Source organism: Danio aesculapii, chromosome 3 (genome assembly GCF_903798145.1).
Source record: "Danio aesculapii chromosome 3, fDanAes4.1, whole genome shotgun sequence".
Taxonomy (NCBI): Eukaryota; Metazoa; Chordata; class Actinopteri; order Cypriniformes; family Danionidae; genus Danio; species Danio aesculapii.
The window spans coordinates 45,424,520-45,444,094 of NC_079437.1; the positions used below are offsets into that span (position 1 = coordinate 45,424,520).

General features: G+C 36.7%; 1 protein-coding gene across 1 annotated transcript in view; it reads right to left on the reverse strand.

Annotated features, from left to right (window-relative positions):
• stxbp2 (syntaxin binding protein 2) overlaps positions 1-13,127 on the reverse strand; it is a 45,338-nt gene extending 32,211 nt beyond the window's left edge. Inside the window, exons 1-8 of the mRNA XM_056454101.1 lie at positions 13,036-13,127; positions 10,742-10,791; positions 10,557-10,638; positions 10,285-10,361; positions 4,041-4,116; positions 3,836-3,939; positions 3,119-3,273; positions 2,942-3,026 (exon numbers count right to left, since the gene is read on the reverse strand). Coding sequence (XP_056310076.1) covers positions 2,942-3,026; positions 3,119-3,273; positions 3,836-3,939; positions 4,041-4,116; positions 10,285-10,361; positions 10,557-10,638; positions 10,742-10,791; positions 13,036-13,072 — 666 coding nt within the window. The 5' untranslated portion in view covers positions 13,073-13,127. The remainder of the gene's footprint in view (positions 1-2,941; positions 3,027-3,118; positions 3,274-3,835; positions 3,940-4,040; positions 4,117-10,284; positions 10,362-10,556; positions 10,639-10,741; positions 10,792-13,035) is intronic.
• Positions 13,128-19,575: the final 6,448 nt, after the last annotated feature.

Here is a 19,575-nt window from a genome sequence, read left to right on the forward strand (position 1 = left end):
CTTATCAATTAAACTAAAACAGCAACTTGCATTATTACTTATTTTACTTATTTACAAATATTACTACTTAATTTCTTTAAGTAATGCGTTACTTTACTTATTAGAAAAGTAATATTACTACGCAACTCGCGTTGCTTGTAATGCGTTACCCCCAACACTGTATATGACCAACTTAGATTTTGTAGTTTAATGCACTGTGCATGTGGAAAGTATTTACAGAGCTTCACCTTTTCCACATGTTATGTTATAGCATTAGTCCACATTAGACTACATTTACTCCTACCAAAAATGCCTGATTTCAAAGCTTGTTTAAAATTTTAGAAAATGTATAACAATTTAAAAGCAAAAAAAAGAAAGTAAAAAAAAAATCAAAAGCACTGTGAATACTTGGCAGACGCACTGTGCAATCTCTGGTATCAGCGGGCAGAGTCTTATTTCCTTCCTATTCTACTTAAAGCAACAGTTCATCCAAAAATGAATACCATTTGCTCACACTGTAAACAAATATCTGTTAATTAACAGCTTCCGTATGTTGTGATTCAAAAGTGTTTTCTGTTTATTTACGGTTGTAAATTATATTATGGGACCTTGATCTCTGCTCTGTTAACTTTTGATGTAAAAAAATTTAACTCTACAGTTTAAAGTGACTTTTATTGACATTTTAGTAGTTTGAAATAATATAACGTATAAGAAATAATAAATAGAGAAAGAAGTTTGTAAAATAACAGAAAATGTACTGGCAGTTTATTACAAGCAGTGCTGCCAACTATGTTCAATGAAAAGGCGCTAAGCTCTGCTCGAAATGTTGCTAAATGTTGCTAGATTATGTCATACGTCAATTTGCATATTACTGGCATCAACACGTCCAAAAGCTTCTGTTTGTTTAACAGCCTATGGTTAACAAAGGGGTATTTATAATTGCACTATGCTTTACATACGCATGTAAATTTAATGTATTGTTGTTTGAATACAGTATATCAGTACAGATGTGTAGTGAATTTGCAGTAATCTTAGTTCAGATACTGTCACTAAAATCTCTGACTGTGAACATGAAAAGATTAAATGGTCAAATTAAATTGTTAAATTTAAAACAGGAGAAGCAGATCAGTTTGACTGTACAAGGGAAATACCTCACACTCGCTGTGCTAAAACATTTGCTATGGGTATGCAGAGATGTATGCAGTGATCTGCTCTTGGGCTGCAGGTGTGAGAGATGGCTGTGTGTTACTGGGCCACCTGTGAGAGCTCTGAGGTAGGGGAGGGGCCTATGGAATCACCCGCAGCTTGTTGAGAAGAGTAAGAACGGTATAGTATGGACACATGAGTCTATAAAATCTCCAGTAACACCAAAAAGTAGCTAGATTTTTCGCTCGTCGCTTTTTTGAAAATTTGTCATTAGGAGGGGGGTCTGAAAAAAAGTCGCCAAGTTGACAACACTAATTACAAGGGTTTTGTAGCATAATATACAACACCAACTCAGACAATATATCACTTAAAATTATTTAAAAAATGTTAATAAAAGTCAGTTTTTCAAACTTTTACAGGTTAAAAGTAGTTGGAGAAAAGATTATGGTCCCATAATGCAATACAAAAGCATAAATAAACAGGGGAAATAAAAGCATGCATAACAAAATACGTAAAACTGCTAATTTACAGGTATTCTTTTACAGTACACTTTCAATTTGCTTCATTTTCAAATACAATTTTATTCTATGATGAACAAAAAATATATATATTTAAAACGTTGTTAACCAGATAGATGTTGGTAACCACTGACTTCAATGGTAGCACCCAGTGTTCAAAGGTTCCCATCAAATGTTCAATAAGACCGTTTTTCAAAATTAATACGGTGTTCAACCTGAACAAAGAAACAAATGAAGCAAATGAAAGCCAAGTAAAAAGTAGTGTCTTTCTGGGTAGTGAATTCATAACTGGCTTGTCCACTAGAGGGTTTTATTGGACTATTTTTAGCATTTGTTTTTTACTTTCTTTTTTTTTTTGTGATTACAGTTTAAATATTTAATTTAAGGGATCTGACTAGCAACAGATGAGAGGTTAGAACTTCAGTGAGAAACAAAGATGCAGGGAAGCACGAGGAAATAACAAAAAAGAAAAAGATTTGCATTGACACCCACCTGAAGCTCAGGAAAATATCAGCTGACAGACAAGAACAGGAAAAAAAACAGAGAGAGAAAATAGTACAGAAAACAGTAAGAAATGATACGAAGGCATAGAAGTGGTACTTTCAATTGAAGAAACTGAAATAGGTGTGACAAGATATTTCGAATGTGTTTATAATAATAAACTATAGCTGTGTCTCATTTCAGAGGCTGCATCCTCAAAAATATGCATTCGAAGGGCGCTGAGTCATCGAAGCGTGATGAAGGGTGCCTCATTTCAAAAAATTCGAAGGCTCCTTCAAATGCAGTCTCAAAATGTGTCCTTCGTTTCCCAGGTATTGAATGGATGGATCCTTTGCGGCCACGAACATTACAAGTTTCATTGCATGGTGATAATGGCAGGACGTTTTTAAAAGAAAACTTTGAATTAAATGTATGAATTGTATGAAATGAAGTTTATTTTACCCTGATATCTAAACATGTTAAAAAAACAAAAAGAGCATGACATGTCTTACCAAAAAGTGATTTTATAGTTTACATGTTTACGTGTACATGTATGAATCAAAGGAAATATATTTCCAGCTTTTGTAAACCTAGCTTTGCCTTCAGATCGCTTAAAATAAGCCTTAAATTAAAGAGAGTCATAGTAAATTTTATTTCCGATTGCAAGGTGACAACCTCTCTAGGCTAGATCATCTCATTTAAAAATACTGTTTCGGCTTGTGTGGACTTTGAAGGACTCACCTATGAAGTCTGCAGCCTCTGAAATGAGACACAGCTAATAAAATGATCAGTGCTTCCTCAACATCCCATCATCTCACCTCTCCCATACTGGGATTATCTGCTTTGTGTGCATTCAGACGATCCATCACCATCTCAGCCAGGCTGAAATTCTCCTTTGGGCCCCTTAGAGAAAGAGTTGGTTTTTACACTTAATTTTACACCAGTAAAAAACCAAACAAACAGACACAAAGTGTTCAGTGAATGTGGCTCAGTACAGGCGGTATCGGATGGCTGGATACTCCTTCAGTGTGTCACAGAGAGTGGCGATCTGCTCAGCCATGGCCTCCATCATTCTGCTCTTGTCATCTAGATTAGTCTGAGTCGGGCTATAGAAAGCGTGGAAGGAACTGGGGTTGTCCAGAGTGAAGACCTGAAGCGAAAACAGTTAAATCTTTAACGATGAAAAAATTGGTAACAAGTCCCACTGAAAAGGTGTGCAATACTGAAAAAAAAAACATAATATCTTAAAGAATAGGTCTCAAGCTCAATTCCTGGGGGGCCACAGCTCTGCATAGTTTTGCTCAACACAGCTGATGCAACTAATGAAGGTGTTCATGACACTTTTGAACACCTCAATTATTTGGATTAGCTGTGTTTAAATAGGGTTGGAGCAAAACTGTGCAGAGCTGCGGCCAAGAAAGGGACAGTGCCCCTAAAAATTTACATTTACTCATTATTTACTCAGCTGCAAGTGGTTCCAAACCTTTACGAGTTTGGGTACTCTCTTAAAAACAACACATACTTTGAGACATACTTTGAGACTACTTTCAGATTTCCAACATTTTCCAAAAGTTTTGGAATACTCCAGTTTTTACTGTTTTTGCGATAAAACTAATGCAGCCTTGTTGAGCAGGAGAGACACACTTTAACAGACACACTTTAACAACCACACAGACTTTTGAATGGTAGTGTAAGTGTTTGCGATCACGCACCTGAGACTCATATGGTATAAAAGCCACATTGATCTCCTTGAGGGTTTTAATGACCTTGGCAACCCTCGACCTGCCAATCTCAGCAAAAAGCCCATCAGGACAAGCTGAAAGAAAGATAAACAGACGTACAATATAATAAATGCACCCACTGTAGACAACTATGAAGGAAAACAACCAAAGCAAACAGAAAAACATGCTCTCTTACTGTCGGTGAAGAAGACGTGTGCTGCTTTGTAAGTGAAGGCTGTCTCTCTGAAATCCGCAATCAGAGCATGAACTGACTGGAAATAAAAATATAACAAACTTAAGTGTTAACAAGAACTGTCAAACACTTTTTTTTAAGTCCCCTGAAACAAAATTAAAGCTTTTGGGGCTTTAGTGTTAATATGTCAGTTTCAACCATTTGACTGGTACAATAACACTGGAGTGATCAGTCTAGGTTGGTTCATGAAGAGTACAATTAGGGCTTTCAGTGCATCAAGTAATCAGCTGACTAAATTCAAATCTGCTTTTCCGCAATGGCTAGCACTGAACCAGAAAAAAAAATGTGTGGCACTTGTCATAAATCATTATTTCATTATCAGTGTTTTCTAAATCATCTACTTTTTTCAATGCATTGCACAGTGTCTTGATCGCTGTCAAGCGGCCGTCCGGGTCATTAAGTGCGGTTTTAATGTCCACCATCTTCTAAGCTTGTAGTGAAAGGGTTGATTACAGCAGGGATACAGCAGAACTAAGCTCGGATAAGAATTCAGATCATAATATTGACACTTCAGTGCGAATGGTGGCTGTAATTGTCTCCATTAAAGAAGCAGGTGTTAGCTCATCCTCCTTTGGTGGAGCATTAACATTAGCTTCTTGTTCGCCGCCTCTTTCAGCCAACATTTCAGCAATATTTCGTTTTTTACATTTAGATGGCAGCGCCCAGCCATTACTCAGGACACTGTTCATATTTCTGCCGCACCACAGAACGCCATCTGAATATTTTCATTTTAAATAACATGTGAATGTGCGAAGTTTGATTATCTTAAAGGACCACAGACACAAACTGTGGAGCAAACATTTATAGGCTGGATAATCCAATGACGTTAATGGTTTTATGTGCTATAACATGTAACTGGGAATCATAAATGTAACATTCCAAAAGCAACTCATGTAAACACCTGAATCATATTATTGCCTTATTCAGATTAAGGCAAATCATTAGATCACTGATGTTCATGTAAAAGTAGTTACAAGCCCCAAACCCAGAAAAAAGGTGTTCCCTGATTTTGATGACAGCCTTTCCACAGGTTAGTAGTAAGCTAATGTAATGTTAATAGCATAATGCAAATCTTGCATTCATGCTAGCAAACAAATGATCAAAAGAAATATATTGATGCAATTCAAATATATAAAATATGAATTGATGTTTACTTTTAACTTATTATAAATATATATTTATAATGTTCAATTATAGTGATTAAAATATATATCTTTTTGTCAAATTATTTTGTGGCCAAAAAGTATCGGTTCAGGCACCATTTTGGCACTGGTAACGTTTTAAAAGTATCGATTTAGCACCGGTATCGAAATAGCCCCAACGATACCCAACCCTACTTCCACCTAGTGTCTCTTTATCAGTGTTCAAATAAATAGCATTTATTTTAGGTCTTAATCGCTTAAATACACATTAAGTAGACATAACAAAATATTTATGGTGTGTAAAATACACTCATTTCTATAAAGATGGCAATAATATTCACTTATTCCCTGATTTATCACAGGGAAAATTGGCCGTAGTGTATGAGTGTGTGAATGAGAGTTTATGGGTGTTTCCCAGAGCTGGGTTGCAGCTGGAAGGGCATCTGCCGCAAAAAAAAAAAAAAAACATATTTTATTATAGCATAATTGGACCATGTGTTTTATTTATATCAGATACTGTTTAGGTCACTGGATCGTTTAGTCTATTCTCAACCCAGTTAAACACACATTTACTTTTGTGTATTTTGAGAGAAGTTGATGAATTAACAAAAACAGTCAAATTACAAAACTCACAGGGGGGGTCAGCAGGATTATCCAAAACTAATCTGTGAAAGGTTAATGTTATCTAAAAGCTAATGTGCCTCAAAAATAAAGAAACTATTTGCAATTTGAAGATACACTATAAGCATTAGTTTCTCTTTCCTGCCAGAATTGACAGTGCACACAGTCTGCTTCAGCCCAGAGTGAATCATACACGAGTCATACTCATGCGTGTGCATGGCTTTTCATCTCGTTTTACACTTGAGCAACTAAATGAATGCTCAAGTCTATTTAACTTATTGCATTTTAATTACATTACAACATTGATGCTATAAAAGGAATTGTATAACATTGAGAAAAGTCACATTAAACGTTTACCGGAAGTTTATCAGCACTCATCTTTTTTTTTTTTTTTTAAATAATGTCAAGAAATACAATGCAAGTCAAGTAAAACAAACGTAAAGAACATTTCAAAGGCTACGGGAGATATGAACAATATCATAGGAATACATTAAATGATATACCAGCCTGTACAAGTCACATAACTTTTAGATTTTTGAGGGTAATATGGGCTCAATATAATGCTTCACTTCATAAATTTAAATGTATCCGCACTCATCATGACGAGAGTATTCTCAGCCAGTGACATCGCGTTCTAAACATTCGATCTGCATCTTATAAAGCTCGTCAGTTCTCTCTCAGTGTTGTCAGTTTCTCTATGTTGCTGTTTGGAGCAAAACAGCCATGCCAATCTCACGAAGTCCGCTTCATGAAGCTTCACTCAGGCCCGTCTGTGCTGCAGTTGTTTGCGGTTTGCATACGTAAGCGCAACATCACGAAGAATATTACGTGTTTGTTGCTCGAAATGAGCAACATTCCGGTGCAACACCGGCACGGACTGGCGCCTGGTTTGCTCGTGCACTCCCTGGGGCGAGGAGGCCATGCACTCTAGGCAGAGGGCCACACGGAACTCTGAGGACCCTCAGGGAAACACGGGAGGCAGGTAGTGGGACCTGCTGCGAGGGTTATGGTGGGTGGGAGCAGCGTGGCCCACTCATTGTCTATTCTAAACTATAGTTTACTATAGTTTAAAATAGAAACTGTAGTACCTGCATGTCTGTTTGTTGGAGCGTTGTAATGTTTTCTGTTGTGTTTCAGCAGGGTTATAGAGCACAGAAGACTTTTAACTGCGTGTCGCACTGCGATCAAGCCAGACGCGCTTTAGGACAACAGAGCCAAGACCACCTCTATTTATGATGATCGCGTGGATTATTACATCGTTTTGTGTTTTCTGCAGATTTATCTTTCAGATGGATGTTTTTAGGTCAAACTAAATAAAGTATACTCTTTCTAAACACCTGCATTGTGTCTTTATTTGTCCTGTAGTCTACTGTAGAAGTCATACAAGTACAGTTTAATGCTTTTATGTAACGTGGTCTGAAAATAAATAAGGGTTTTGTAAATGTTGAGTTGAACATTCAGGTTTAGTAAGAGAAAACAGCACTTCATTGTGTTAACACTTAATCAACAGTTGAAAGGTTGAAAATTCAAACCTGAACGTCAGGTTTGGCCCCTCAAATAATGTTTTTTTTTCAATAATAGAAACAGATTCAAGAAAACAGTGTTCTTCAGAACTAATGGTAAAGTGCAGACCACTAAATATATTTTTAAGTAATTGAAATTATACTTAAATGCTGTATTTTAAAGCAGAGCAATGGTCAGATGCATTTTAGCTTGATGACTCTGACTGTCCATGGCTGAGACATAAAGAAAAACCCTTTTGGCTATTTTTAAAGGGATGGGGAGGGGCTTCTCAATATGTCCTGTCATTAAGTTTCCATTGAAATTACAGCACACACTGAACAAAGCAACACATTTCAAGGTACTTCAGGGGACTTTTAAAGGCCAATTCACACTGGGCAGATGAATGCCAACAAACAAGTTTGTCTGATGTGATTTTCCAACAAACTCGCACTTAATCTGACCAGGAACAAGATTGGCTTCACGTAGCCCTGAGAAGGACCATTTAAGTAATTGTTGAATTATTGTGCGTGGCAATAGTTGCGGCAGTGTGAACATGAGTAATTTTTTCACAACATTCACAACATATATGTTGGTGTTTGCCTGTGCGGTCTGAATTGGCTTTAATAAAGTGAATTTATAAAAAATATGTAGAGCTGAAGACAAAGTTAATAGTCCTCCTGTAACATTTTAATTAGTAATTCCCCAAGTGCCATTTAACGAAGTAGATTTTTTTCCCCAACACATTTTTTGTTTTTTTACTACCTAATTTCTTTGCCTTTTTCATGATGACAGTACATATTTACATATTTTGCAAGATACTAGTATTCAGCTAACAGTGTATTTTAAAGGTTTTACCAAGTTAATTAGGTTATTATGTAGTTAATTATGGAAGTCATTAAACAAGTGAAAAAAATAATAATTTCTTAAAGGTGCAGTTTGTGATTGTCTTCAGAAACATGTTTTGTTGTGCTGGTTAAAAGTCTCTTCACATTCCAATAGTAATGATTAAAGTAAATGATCTAAATTTGTTTATATGTATTTTTATATTCTGGGTAAGGCATAAAGCTAAAAAATGTTCATTCAATTAAAAATTGTCGGGACGACAACTCCTATAATTCTGATAAGTAGCGTGCCTGATAACCGTGGCGTGCACACAAGAGAGTGACAGCAGTAAAAACAAATGCTGAATCAAAACTTTTCAAAATCCTGAATCAATATTGAAGTTATTTTTGTACGCTGGAGGAAGGACAACACCATGGCTTAAGTATTTCTTTTAGGCAGGTAATGTTCGGTTTTAAAACAATTTTATTTAAAAAAATGATGTAGATTGTGTTGTTATGAATGAGTTACATGCACAGAAGTGTTGTTCAGCCACTGAAATCTCCCAGCAAAAGATTGATGTGACAATTTTAAATTTTATAAGGGACCTTTTACAGCATCGATAATGTAGATTTTTATTTAGTTTAACAACAAGTCAATAGCGCTATTCCGTCTAGCCTGCTTTACTGAGGTAAAGTTGGTTTTATATTCCCATTAGTTCATTTCTGAACACTGACAACCTGTGGCGCGCTCTCTATATTGTGTACCATGCTACTTTAAATATTCAGTCTGAAATAGCATAAGTATGACTTATACCAAGCTCCATGGTCGCTTTACGAGAAAGCGCATGAAAGCGTGAGACCAGAAATCCTTGCATGCATGAAATATTGCACATTATGACAAGTTTTTACTGAAAACTTGCTATGTGTAATAGTTTTTCATTGGGAATTGTAGTATTATAAAGTACTGTAAAGTTTTCTAACTGGTGACTGACATCATTTAGTGGGTTGTCTACTGTCATCTCTAAGGTGCGCATTCGTGATTTCAGGAGGCATGGCTTTGGACGGCAGGGGAGGGATTGTGTTTTCAAAGATATTATGCTAACTGAGCATTTTAGCAGATCCACTACTGCACCTTTAGAGGGGGCAATAAAATTACCTGAAATTAAATAACCTAAGCAGTTTTTACATTTACTTTAATTAAATAATTTTGTTCCAGCCTAAGTAAAAAGAAAACAAGACTTTCTACAGAAGGAAAAAAGGTAACACTTTAGTTTAGGTCACAATGGGGTATATGCACACAGACTTTTAATTTCAGTCAGCCAGCCCCAGGGCTTTCGGTTAATTGTCCTCCCATACAAAATTGCAGAGTTTAAGATCTAATTTCTTTAAAAAAAACAGCAATTTTTTTTTTACTGCCTTGCTGAGATACGATATAAAGCGCGTATCAGACCAAACAAGAGCAACTGCATTAAATTATATTGTTCTGTGCCATGTCTTTAAAATATGAAAGTTTATTTTACTTCAGTATTCTCAATTTAATTTCTACGCTAGCCTGCTACTATTAACAGCGCCTTTAACAGTCTTTCATCTCTTTTTACTCTTTAACAGCCAAATAGATGCTTAAGTCTATCTAACAGATTATATTTATCGATGCTGTGAAAGGAACCTGATGAAATTGAAAAGCCAAAATTCACCAAAAGTTCATCATTGGCTGAAAAACACTAGCTGTACATGTAGCCCATTCATAAACTATTGGCTTAATACCTGCCTATTATTAAGATATACTGTTTGTTAGTAGTTATACAATTTTATCTCATTCTGCATCCCTAATCAAAACCTAAATCCAACTTCTACATTATGAACTATTAATAAACAGCAAATTTGTATTTATTAAGCTAGTAGTATCAGTTAATGGTTTGTTAATATAGTGCATTGTGACCAAAAATAAGTATTCAAGAAAAAAATACATATAATAGGAAAAGCTGAAATTTTTCTTTGCTCTATAGAAACATCACTTGGGAAATATTTAAAAACTAATTTAAATTTCACAGGAAAGCTAATATGTTTGTCTTCAACTGTATGTTAGTGAAGCTGGCTGACCTTTGGCACAGGTGAAATGAGGTAAATGGCTTCCAGACTGGGGATCGGCTCCCTCCGTTTGCTGATGTCCTCCACAACTGTAAAGAAAAGCAGCACAGCTCACATCTCGTCATCTCAAGTCAATACTTTTCAGAGGACAACCCAGACATATTTTGTATTTGTAACACAAACATTTTTGCAACAAAATTCAGACACTGTTATCGTCACTATGAAAAGAGCCTCAGCGTGAAAACTTTAGAGATCCATGATAGAAAAGATACTAAAGTGCTCACTTGTAACACCCTCCGCCATGATGTCAGACATTTTACAGCACGAGGACAGAATGCGCATACTGATGTGATCAACGATGAGAACCTGAATATAAAAACAAATACAACAATTAATTAATCAAAATACAAAAGTCATCTGAAAATAGATTAACAACTACAAAAGCTTCAATATACTGTAGTAGTATTACCTTCCACTCCCCATCTTTCTTCACACTCTTGATGACTCCACTGAGGATTTCTACAAACAAAAGAAACCAAGAATGAGCTATTGTGAGTCATATATGGACAACTGAGGGTGGCACGGTGGCTCAGTGGTTAGCACTGTCGCCTCACAGCAAGAAAGTCACTCGTTCGACTCCCAACTCGGTGAGTTGCCATTTCTTTGTGGAGTTTGCATGTTCTCTCCGTGTCCGCATGGATTTCCTCCGGGTGCTCCGGTTTCCCTCACAGTCCAAAGACATGCGCTGTAGGTGAATTGAATTAACTAAATCAGCCACAGTGGTTAAGTGTGTGTGTGAATGTGAGAGTGTATGGGTGTTTTCCAGTCCTGGATTGAGGCTGGAAGGGCATTTGCTGCATGAAACAAATGCCAGAATAGTTGGTGCTTCATTCCGCTGTGGCGACCCCTGATAAATAAAGGACTAAGCTAAAGAAAAATGATTGAATGAATAAATGAATGAATGAGTATAGACAACTGGGATATTTGAGGCGTTTATGACGATAATCAGTCACATGACCACATGAGAAGGCAGATTTAATGCATTTCTAGAGTAATTGCTTTAAAACAAGATAAATTGTTAAAGTTAAAGGATTTTATTTTTATAAATGTAAAACTTTTTTAGAACTTTTAAGTGCAAGGAAAAACATTTTATGAATAATTTGGAGAAAACCCAGTGTTCTTCAGAGTATTATTTGTTTGTTTATTTGTTAATTTATTCATGTTTTTTATAGCTTAGTCCCTTCATTAATCTGGGGTCGCCACAGCGAAATAAACCGCCAACTTATCTAGCAAATGTTTTACACAGCGGACGCCCTTCCAGCTGCAACCCATCACTGGGAAACATTCAAACACACTCATTTACACACACTACGGACATTTTAGCTTACCCAATTCACTTACAACCCGTCAGTCTGGCTATACCTTCAGCCTTTGTAAGGAGAACTCTCTCCTTAAGAGAGGTCCCTCTGAAGCCCAAAATGTTACTTTTTTTAAGTTTGATCAATTACTGGGTTAAAATTAAGAGGACATCTTTTCAATTGGTCTTTTTATCTTTTATAGGAATGTTACATACAGTTAAAGTCAGAGTTATTAGCCCCCCTGAATTATTAGCCCCCGTTTATTTTTCCCTAATTTCTGTTTAACGGAGATTTTTTTTCAACACATTTCTAAACATAATAGTTTTAATAACTCATTTTTAATAACTGATTTATTTCATCTTTGCCATGATGGCAGTAAATAATATTTGACTAGATATTTTGTCCAGACACTTCTAAACAGCTTAAAGTGACATTTAATGGCTTAACAAGGTTAATTAGGTTAACTAGGCAGGTTAGGGTAATTAGGTAAGTTATTGTATAACATTGGTTTGTTCTGTAGACTATCAAAAAATACAGCTTAAAGGGGCTAATAATATTGACCTTAAAATGTTTTTAAAATTAAAAGTTAAATTAAAAATGCTTTTATTCTAGCCGAAATCAAACAAATAAGACTTTCTCCAGAAGAAAAAATATTATCAGACATTCTGTGAAAAATTCCTTGCTCTGTTAAACAAAATTTAGGAAATATATACAAAAATAAATAAATAAATAAAAAATCCAAAGGGAGCTAATAATTCTTACTTCAACTGTATATTTATCAATATTTAAATAAAGACCAGATGCTCTAGAAAAATAATTTATTCATGTAGTTAACATTGTCAACAAATATAATTTGATAAACAATCACCAATTAATTTGATCGCAGTTGGAATTTGGTCACTATTTTTCGAAAGAGGTTTGTGTCATCAGCTAAAAATAACTGTTCCATTCGCAATTGAAATACCATTAAGAGGTGTAGGAATAATATGACAGGTGAAATGTAACAACACTATATTAACAACGTACAGAGAGTTAGCTCAAGACTTTAAAAAAGTGGCATTTCCGGTGTGTTTTATTGTGTCCGGCGGGAGGTTGATCACAAGACACAATAACTGTAAAATCACGCAACGCAAATACCTCCGTTCTCCACTCTGTTTATACAAACGACACCTCTGAGTGAGTAATGTGTCAGACAAGGTCTATAAACTCCTTAAAGTTTCAGTGTAAACTTCAGCATCTTCATACGGAAGTTTGGTCCATAATGACGTATCGAGTCCTCACTGTACACCTGTTGCTCTGGTTATGTCACGACACGCCGATATATCAATATTGCAGCTGTCAAACATTAGACATATAGGCAGTAAGACAGTTTACAGGCCGTTCTGAGAGACTAACACAAACTTACTTTCGTTCGCGAGCGCTTTTAGTCCACTCGGGGCCATCTTGACACTTCCCTGTTGACAGACTCCAGCAGGGCTGTGAAGACAGAAATGACGGAAACTCCCACGCCCAGCGGAGCAGAACACCCGGAAGACGAGCTTCAAAATAAAACCCCCCTCCAATAGCAAAGAACGCATAGATGTTAAAAGTTGGCCTCAAAATAAAAATTCACTTATGATTTACTCTCCCTCAAGTGTTTCCAAACCTGTTTTAGTTTTGTTTCTTTCATCCGTTTCACAAATTAGTCAATGGGAATGGAGCTGTATTCCGCCTTGTTTTCAGACATGCTCAGGAGCACACAATGTAAACCAATGCAAATCACGACAGAAAAGGCAGCCAATTTTATGGTAATTTCTTTTGAAAAACATTGTACAAACACTCAAATTAAATTAGACTAATGTGTATATACTTTTTAAAAACTCTCTTTGTGTCTGAGAAGCCAAAAATATGCAGTTTTATCCTATCATCCATTTAGTCCAATGGTCTCAAACTCAATTCTTGGAGGGCCACAGCTCTGCAGATTTTAGCTCTAACCTCCTCCAACTCACACCTGCTTAATAGTTTCTAGGGCTGTTTCTCAGTTCCAAGAATGCAGAGAACAGAGACTCGTTTTCTTGTATCTTGTCAGGTCACCTCGGAAGAACAAACTTGGGAGACCGCGAGAACACAGAATGCATCATGTAAGAAATGAGATGCTGAAATCTTCCTGATGGTCACACAACTGAAAATTATTTAAACATTACAGCATTATATTTGTATGTAACCTTATTGTGTTTATGCCTTTCTTAAGATTTCCATGTCAATGTTTATTTTCAGCATCTCATTTAGGAAAACTCCTGAGACAAATAAGTTTTATCAATGAACTTTAATAATAAATCTGTATAAAATGCTGCGCTTCCCACTTCAATTCAGTCGCAATGACTTCTGGGATATCTAGAGCGAGTTCAGTGCTCAAGTCTGCATCGATACATCCGCGATATCAATCCAGGAACTTTCACCCGTCCTCCGTTCTTACGGTCTTGAGTTTTGGAACTGAACTTTGGCGGTTACATGACGTTACATGAGAACACAAGGACACAAAATTGCTGAAGAATGCATATTGAGAAACAGCCTAGTACTCTTGAACACCTTGATTAGTCAGATTAGCTGTGTTTGATTAGGGTTGGAGTAAAACTGTGCAGAGCTGCGGCCTTCCAGGAATCGAGTTTGAGACCCATGATATAGTCTAACCAAATAGTAGTCTATTGTTTTGCATGTTTATACTGAGAAATTTGGTCATTCCCATGAAATGTTGTTTCTGATGATTGGATTATCTAAGAATGTAATGAGTAACAAATTTTAAAAAATAGCCTTTATGTTAAAGTCCACATGAACCGGAATTTCCTGAGACTAGTTCAGCATGTTGATGTACTTCCAAATGAAACGGAATATTGAGTGGGGGGCTCTGTTTACTTTTTGTCCATTATTCCCTCAATAACAAACTGTGATTTCAGGACATGTAGAAGAAATAGAGTGATTTCACCAGACATGTTCCTGGATTAACATCTATATTGAACCTGAAACAACATTACAATCAGCCAATCAGAATTAGGGGATATATTTAAAGTTTATGTTACGTTTAGGCTTATGGTTGGGGTCATGTACGTCTACATGATTGTTATCCAACTATTATTCTCTGATTTTGGGAATAATTTACAGTTATAGTTGGGTTTAGGGGTAGGGAATAGGTATGGATTATATTTTCGAACAAAAATTATCTTCGAGGATCAACATAGATGTTAATCCAGGATCGCATCGTGCTTGGCAAAATCACACCCACCAGCAATCTAACAGTAAGAGGGGCATGGTTAAAAATATTGTAGCTGAAGCCATGAACCTGATATTACTGGAGAAGGGCTGCCCCTCCAAACGCGGAAGCAAATGGTCAGACTTTGACTAAAGATTCCCAAAACAAACCTTTTTAGTGTGTTAATTTGCACTGATTAATTATTCACACAATGAATAACAATGTGGGCTAAATTAAATAAAATAAAATAGTAAACTAAATAAAATAAATAATAAATAATAGGTTTTACTGATTTTGTATAAAACAAAGAAAGATTTACCATGCATTATGCAATTCAAATGTTATTTAAAGGGTTAAAACCTTTCAATGTATTTTTTAGTATTTATCATGATTTATCTGATCTATGTGAGGAAAGTAAAAAAAAAAAAAAAAAGTAAAATATGATACTTTTATGTCAGCTTTTTCTCCTCTACCAACCTACATCACTTTATTTAATTGACACAAAAGGGTTCATAATATCAGAGAGGATCTCACAGTATCTTTTTTAAGTTAGCCGCAGTAAATCATGTGGTTCATCTATCTATCTATCTGCTGAATGTGCAAGAGAAGCCAAAAAATCTGAGCTGTTAAACAATGTTGAGCAAATGGATAATTTTTCAATAATAAAAGGCTTGTGCCTATTTAAAAAATGTGGTTGCAAACACACACAAAAAGAGTTTTTGCACTCTAGTTTTGTCTTAATAGTCTAGTAGTTTGTCTGGTGGTACCCAAAATAGCAAAGTCGACTAAAGGAGGTCGGGACTTCTCATTTACATATATAGTGTATCATGTATAGAGTGTATCATGTGTGCATATGTATGGAGTGTATCATGTGCATATGTATAGATTGTATCATGTGTGTATTTGTATAGAGTGTATCAAGTGTGCATATGTATGGAGTGTATTACGTGTGTGTATATGTATAGAATGTATCATTTATACATATGTATGGAGTGTATCATGTGCATATTTATGGAATGTATCGTGTGTATATGAATAGTGTGTATCGGGTATTTTTATATTTTTTTTGCCTTGCCTAACTTTGTCTCTTATTGAAGATTTTTTGTTCTTAATAAATTTCCACAAAGAAACAAGTTGCCTTTCATATGTGTATATGTCTCATTGTGTGCATATGTATGGAGTATATTATGTTTGTATATCTATAGAGTGTGTTGTGTGTATATGTGTAGAGTGTATCATGTGTGTATATGTGTAGAATACACATGTGCGTATATGTAGTGTCATATATATATATATATATATATATATATATATATATATATATATATATATATATATATATGTTTAGTGTATCATGTGTGTGTGTATATGTAATATGTATAGAGCGTATATGTATAGAGCGTACATGTGTATATGTATAGAGTGTGCATGTGTATTGAGTGTGTCGTGTATAGAGTTTGTCATGTGTGTATTTGTATAGAGTGTATCATGTGTGTATATGTAGAGTGTATCGTGTGTATGTGTATAGAGTGTATTGTGTGTATATGTATAGAGTGGTACATGTGTATATATGTATAGAGTGTATCATGTGTGTTTATGTATGGAGTGTATCGTGTGTATAGAGTGTGTGTACACATATATATATATATATAGAGAGAGAGAGAGAGAGAGAGAGAGAGAGAGAGAGAGAGAGAGAGAGAGAGAGAGAGAGAGAGAGAGAGAGAGAGAGAGAGAGAGAGAGAGAGAGAGAGAGAGAGAGAGAGAGAGAGAGAGAGAGTGAGTGTGTGTGTGTGTGTCATGTGTGCATATGTATAGATCAATTACCAACCTACGTCACACATGACATCACACGGGTCCCTGGTTGCAAAAAAAGACAGGCTGCAATAGTAAAGATGTCGTGTTGTGCGGTAGGATGCCAAGTTCAACTTAACTTTTACCATACACCACACTGCTTTAGTGCTAACTGCAGACGTCTTTGGCTAAAAGGGAGCTGAATGTAGTGACGACCTAATTAGAAATCCTGGACTCTGCATCTAGAAATGCTTAATCATACACATTACTTGTTTTTGATTGCAGACATGATTTCAGCAAAAACAGTTACATATGGTTAATTAAACTGCGGACACTGATTGCTAAGAATGAAACGTGAAAGTGTAAGTTATTAAGGTAAAGTTGGTTTTATTTTCACACATTCATTCAGTGACAACTTGTGACACACTCCCTATATTGTTTACCATGGCACTTTGAATATTCGGTCTGAAATAACCTGCAAGTGTGACTTGAAAACAACACTAACACTGTTTATTTGACTGTGAACAATGTTGTACTTTGATAGTCATTGGCTGCTAATATGATTTCGCTACTTAGAGTTTGCAAATAATTATTTTATGAAATTATATTATTAAGGAGAAAGTCAGAATGTGCGAATATAAAACCAACTTCACCTCTATGTGCATGTTCACATACCCTGCCGTACAGGTGCAGTTCTCTGTCAGAATGCAGTCGTTTTGTGTGTTGGTGATTAATTACCCAGGCCTTGTACAGCTCTGTCTTTTTTCCTTGTCTTTGGCATGGCAGAATCTCAGTTTTTAGCTCTACATATTGTTGAATCTGGTCATCATGGAGCATTATTTCTTGCACATGACCACACAGAACAACATTGTTGGCATCCAAAGACTTGTAGATCTTTAACTTCTCTCTTGTAAAATCACTTGGAGCTTCAATGAGATTGTTTATTTGGGGCAGGATGCTTGGTCATTTCATCCAATATTCATTGGGAGCGTGCTATCGCAAATGGACCTGTCAGATGAAGGCAGCTCAATTTAACGTTAATTTTGCAGAATCACTTTGCTCATCACTGGGTGACGAGCTGTTATAATATGCTGAAAGCATAATGTAAATAATATATATAATGTGTAATCAATATATCTTATTTCTAAGACAACAACAAACTCTGTACCGCATCTGATGTCATTCCCTCGCTGTAAATGCTAGCGCTCCCGGTTTCTTTCTGCCACCTCCCTGCGCGTGCATCCTGATAATTTACAAACATGGTAATTGGTCTATAGAGTGTAAAGAAGCTCAATACATATCCAGTAGCTCAGTCATACCTGCCAACACTCTCGTCTCCTGTATTTCAGACCCATCTACCGCCCTGACAGGAGTGTATCATGTGTGTATGATACACTCTTATATGTATATATATATCATGTGTGCATATGCTTGGAGTGTATCATGTTTGTATAGAGTGTAGATGTATGGTGTATAATGTGTATATGTATCGTGTGCATATGTATGGAGTGTATCATGTGTGTATATGTATAGAGAGTATCATGTGTGTATATGTATAGAGTGTGTATATGTATGGAGTGTATCGTGTATTTGGATAGTGTATTGTGTGTATATATATATATATAGAATGTATCTTGTGTATATGTGTAGAGTGTGTTGCATTGTCCTCGCATTGATCCTGAAGGGGCCAGCCTGTACAACAGCTGATGACCTTTCCTTCTTGCAGCTTCTCTATGATGAACGTCCAGTGTTCTCCAGCCTCCGGCACCAAGACTGCAGCTCTGCAAAAGACGTTTGGCCATAGGAGAAATGGTTGTGCCCAACTGAGCCTGGTTTCTCTATAGGTTTTTTTAGCAGTGATCCTTGGATGCAGCGCTCCATCCGATGATTTCTCCTGTGCCCAAATTAATGCTGGGTTGGTGTTGCGCGAGCCAGGGTCGGCCTAGGATAACGTCCACATTCACTCAGGGAAGGACTAGTAATATCAGCTTCTTCTGATGATTGAGAGAGGATAGGAGGGTGACTTCTTTGGTCGCTGGGATATTTTGCCATCGTCCAATGGTGAGTTTTGGATGGTAGTTATTTGGTAGTGGGTTTCGTTACTCATGGTGGGTATATGATGTTTGGTGATGTAATGAGATGAGATGAAGTTACCGGCAGTACGGGGAGAGTCCACGATCAGTTGGGCTTAAATATGGGGTATGTGAGAAACGGCAGGAGTGAGTGTAACATTACTCACCACTGAATGAGGCGGTGAACAGGGCAGGCGGAGATGAGGTGAGATGCGTCCCCACAGTACAGACAAAGCCTGTTCGTGATTCGTCGCTCTCGCTCTGAGGCTTCGAGACGATAAGAGTCCATAATTATGTGGACGTCAGCATTCTGTGGTGGTGAAGCAATTCTGGTGGTTGGAACATAATTGGAAGATGGTGAGGTGGGACAGGCAGAAAGGTGTTGAGAAACAGTGGTGGCCTTTTTAATGAAAGTCTCTAAATTGGCACTATCATCGTAAATGACCATTTGTTTACAGATCTGGAGCTTGAGACCCTTTTGGTAAGCAGTGAGCAGAGCAACTTGATTCCAGCCGCTATTTGCAGCGAGTGCTCCGAAGTGCAGGTTATAATCATGAATAGAGGTGTTACCTTGCCGTAGTGTAATCAGTTCATCGTGCACAGAGAGGGGAGTAAGTGCAATGGCAGACACTTCCTTAAAATGGCTGACTAAGGCTTGGTATGATGTCCTTGCTAGACTGCAGGCTGGACTGGAGGGCTCGTCCTGTAAGAAGGGAAATCATGAAAGCAATTTTAGAAATCTCATTGGGAAACTTGTGAGTATTTGCCTCTATGTAGAGGGAGCACTGCAGGAGGAAGCCGTTGCAGGTGCTCGGCTCATCGGAACAGCTCATTGGTCGAGAGAGGGGCGTGCTCG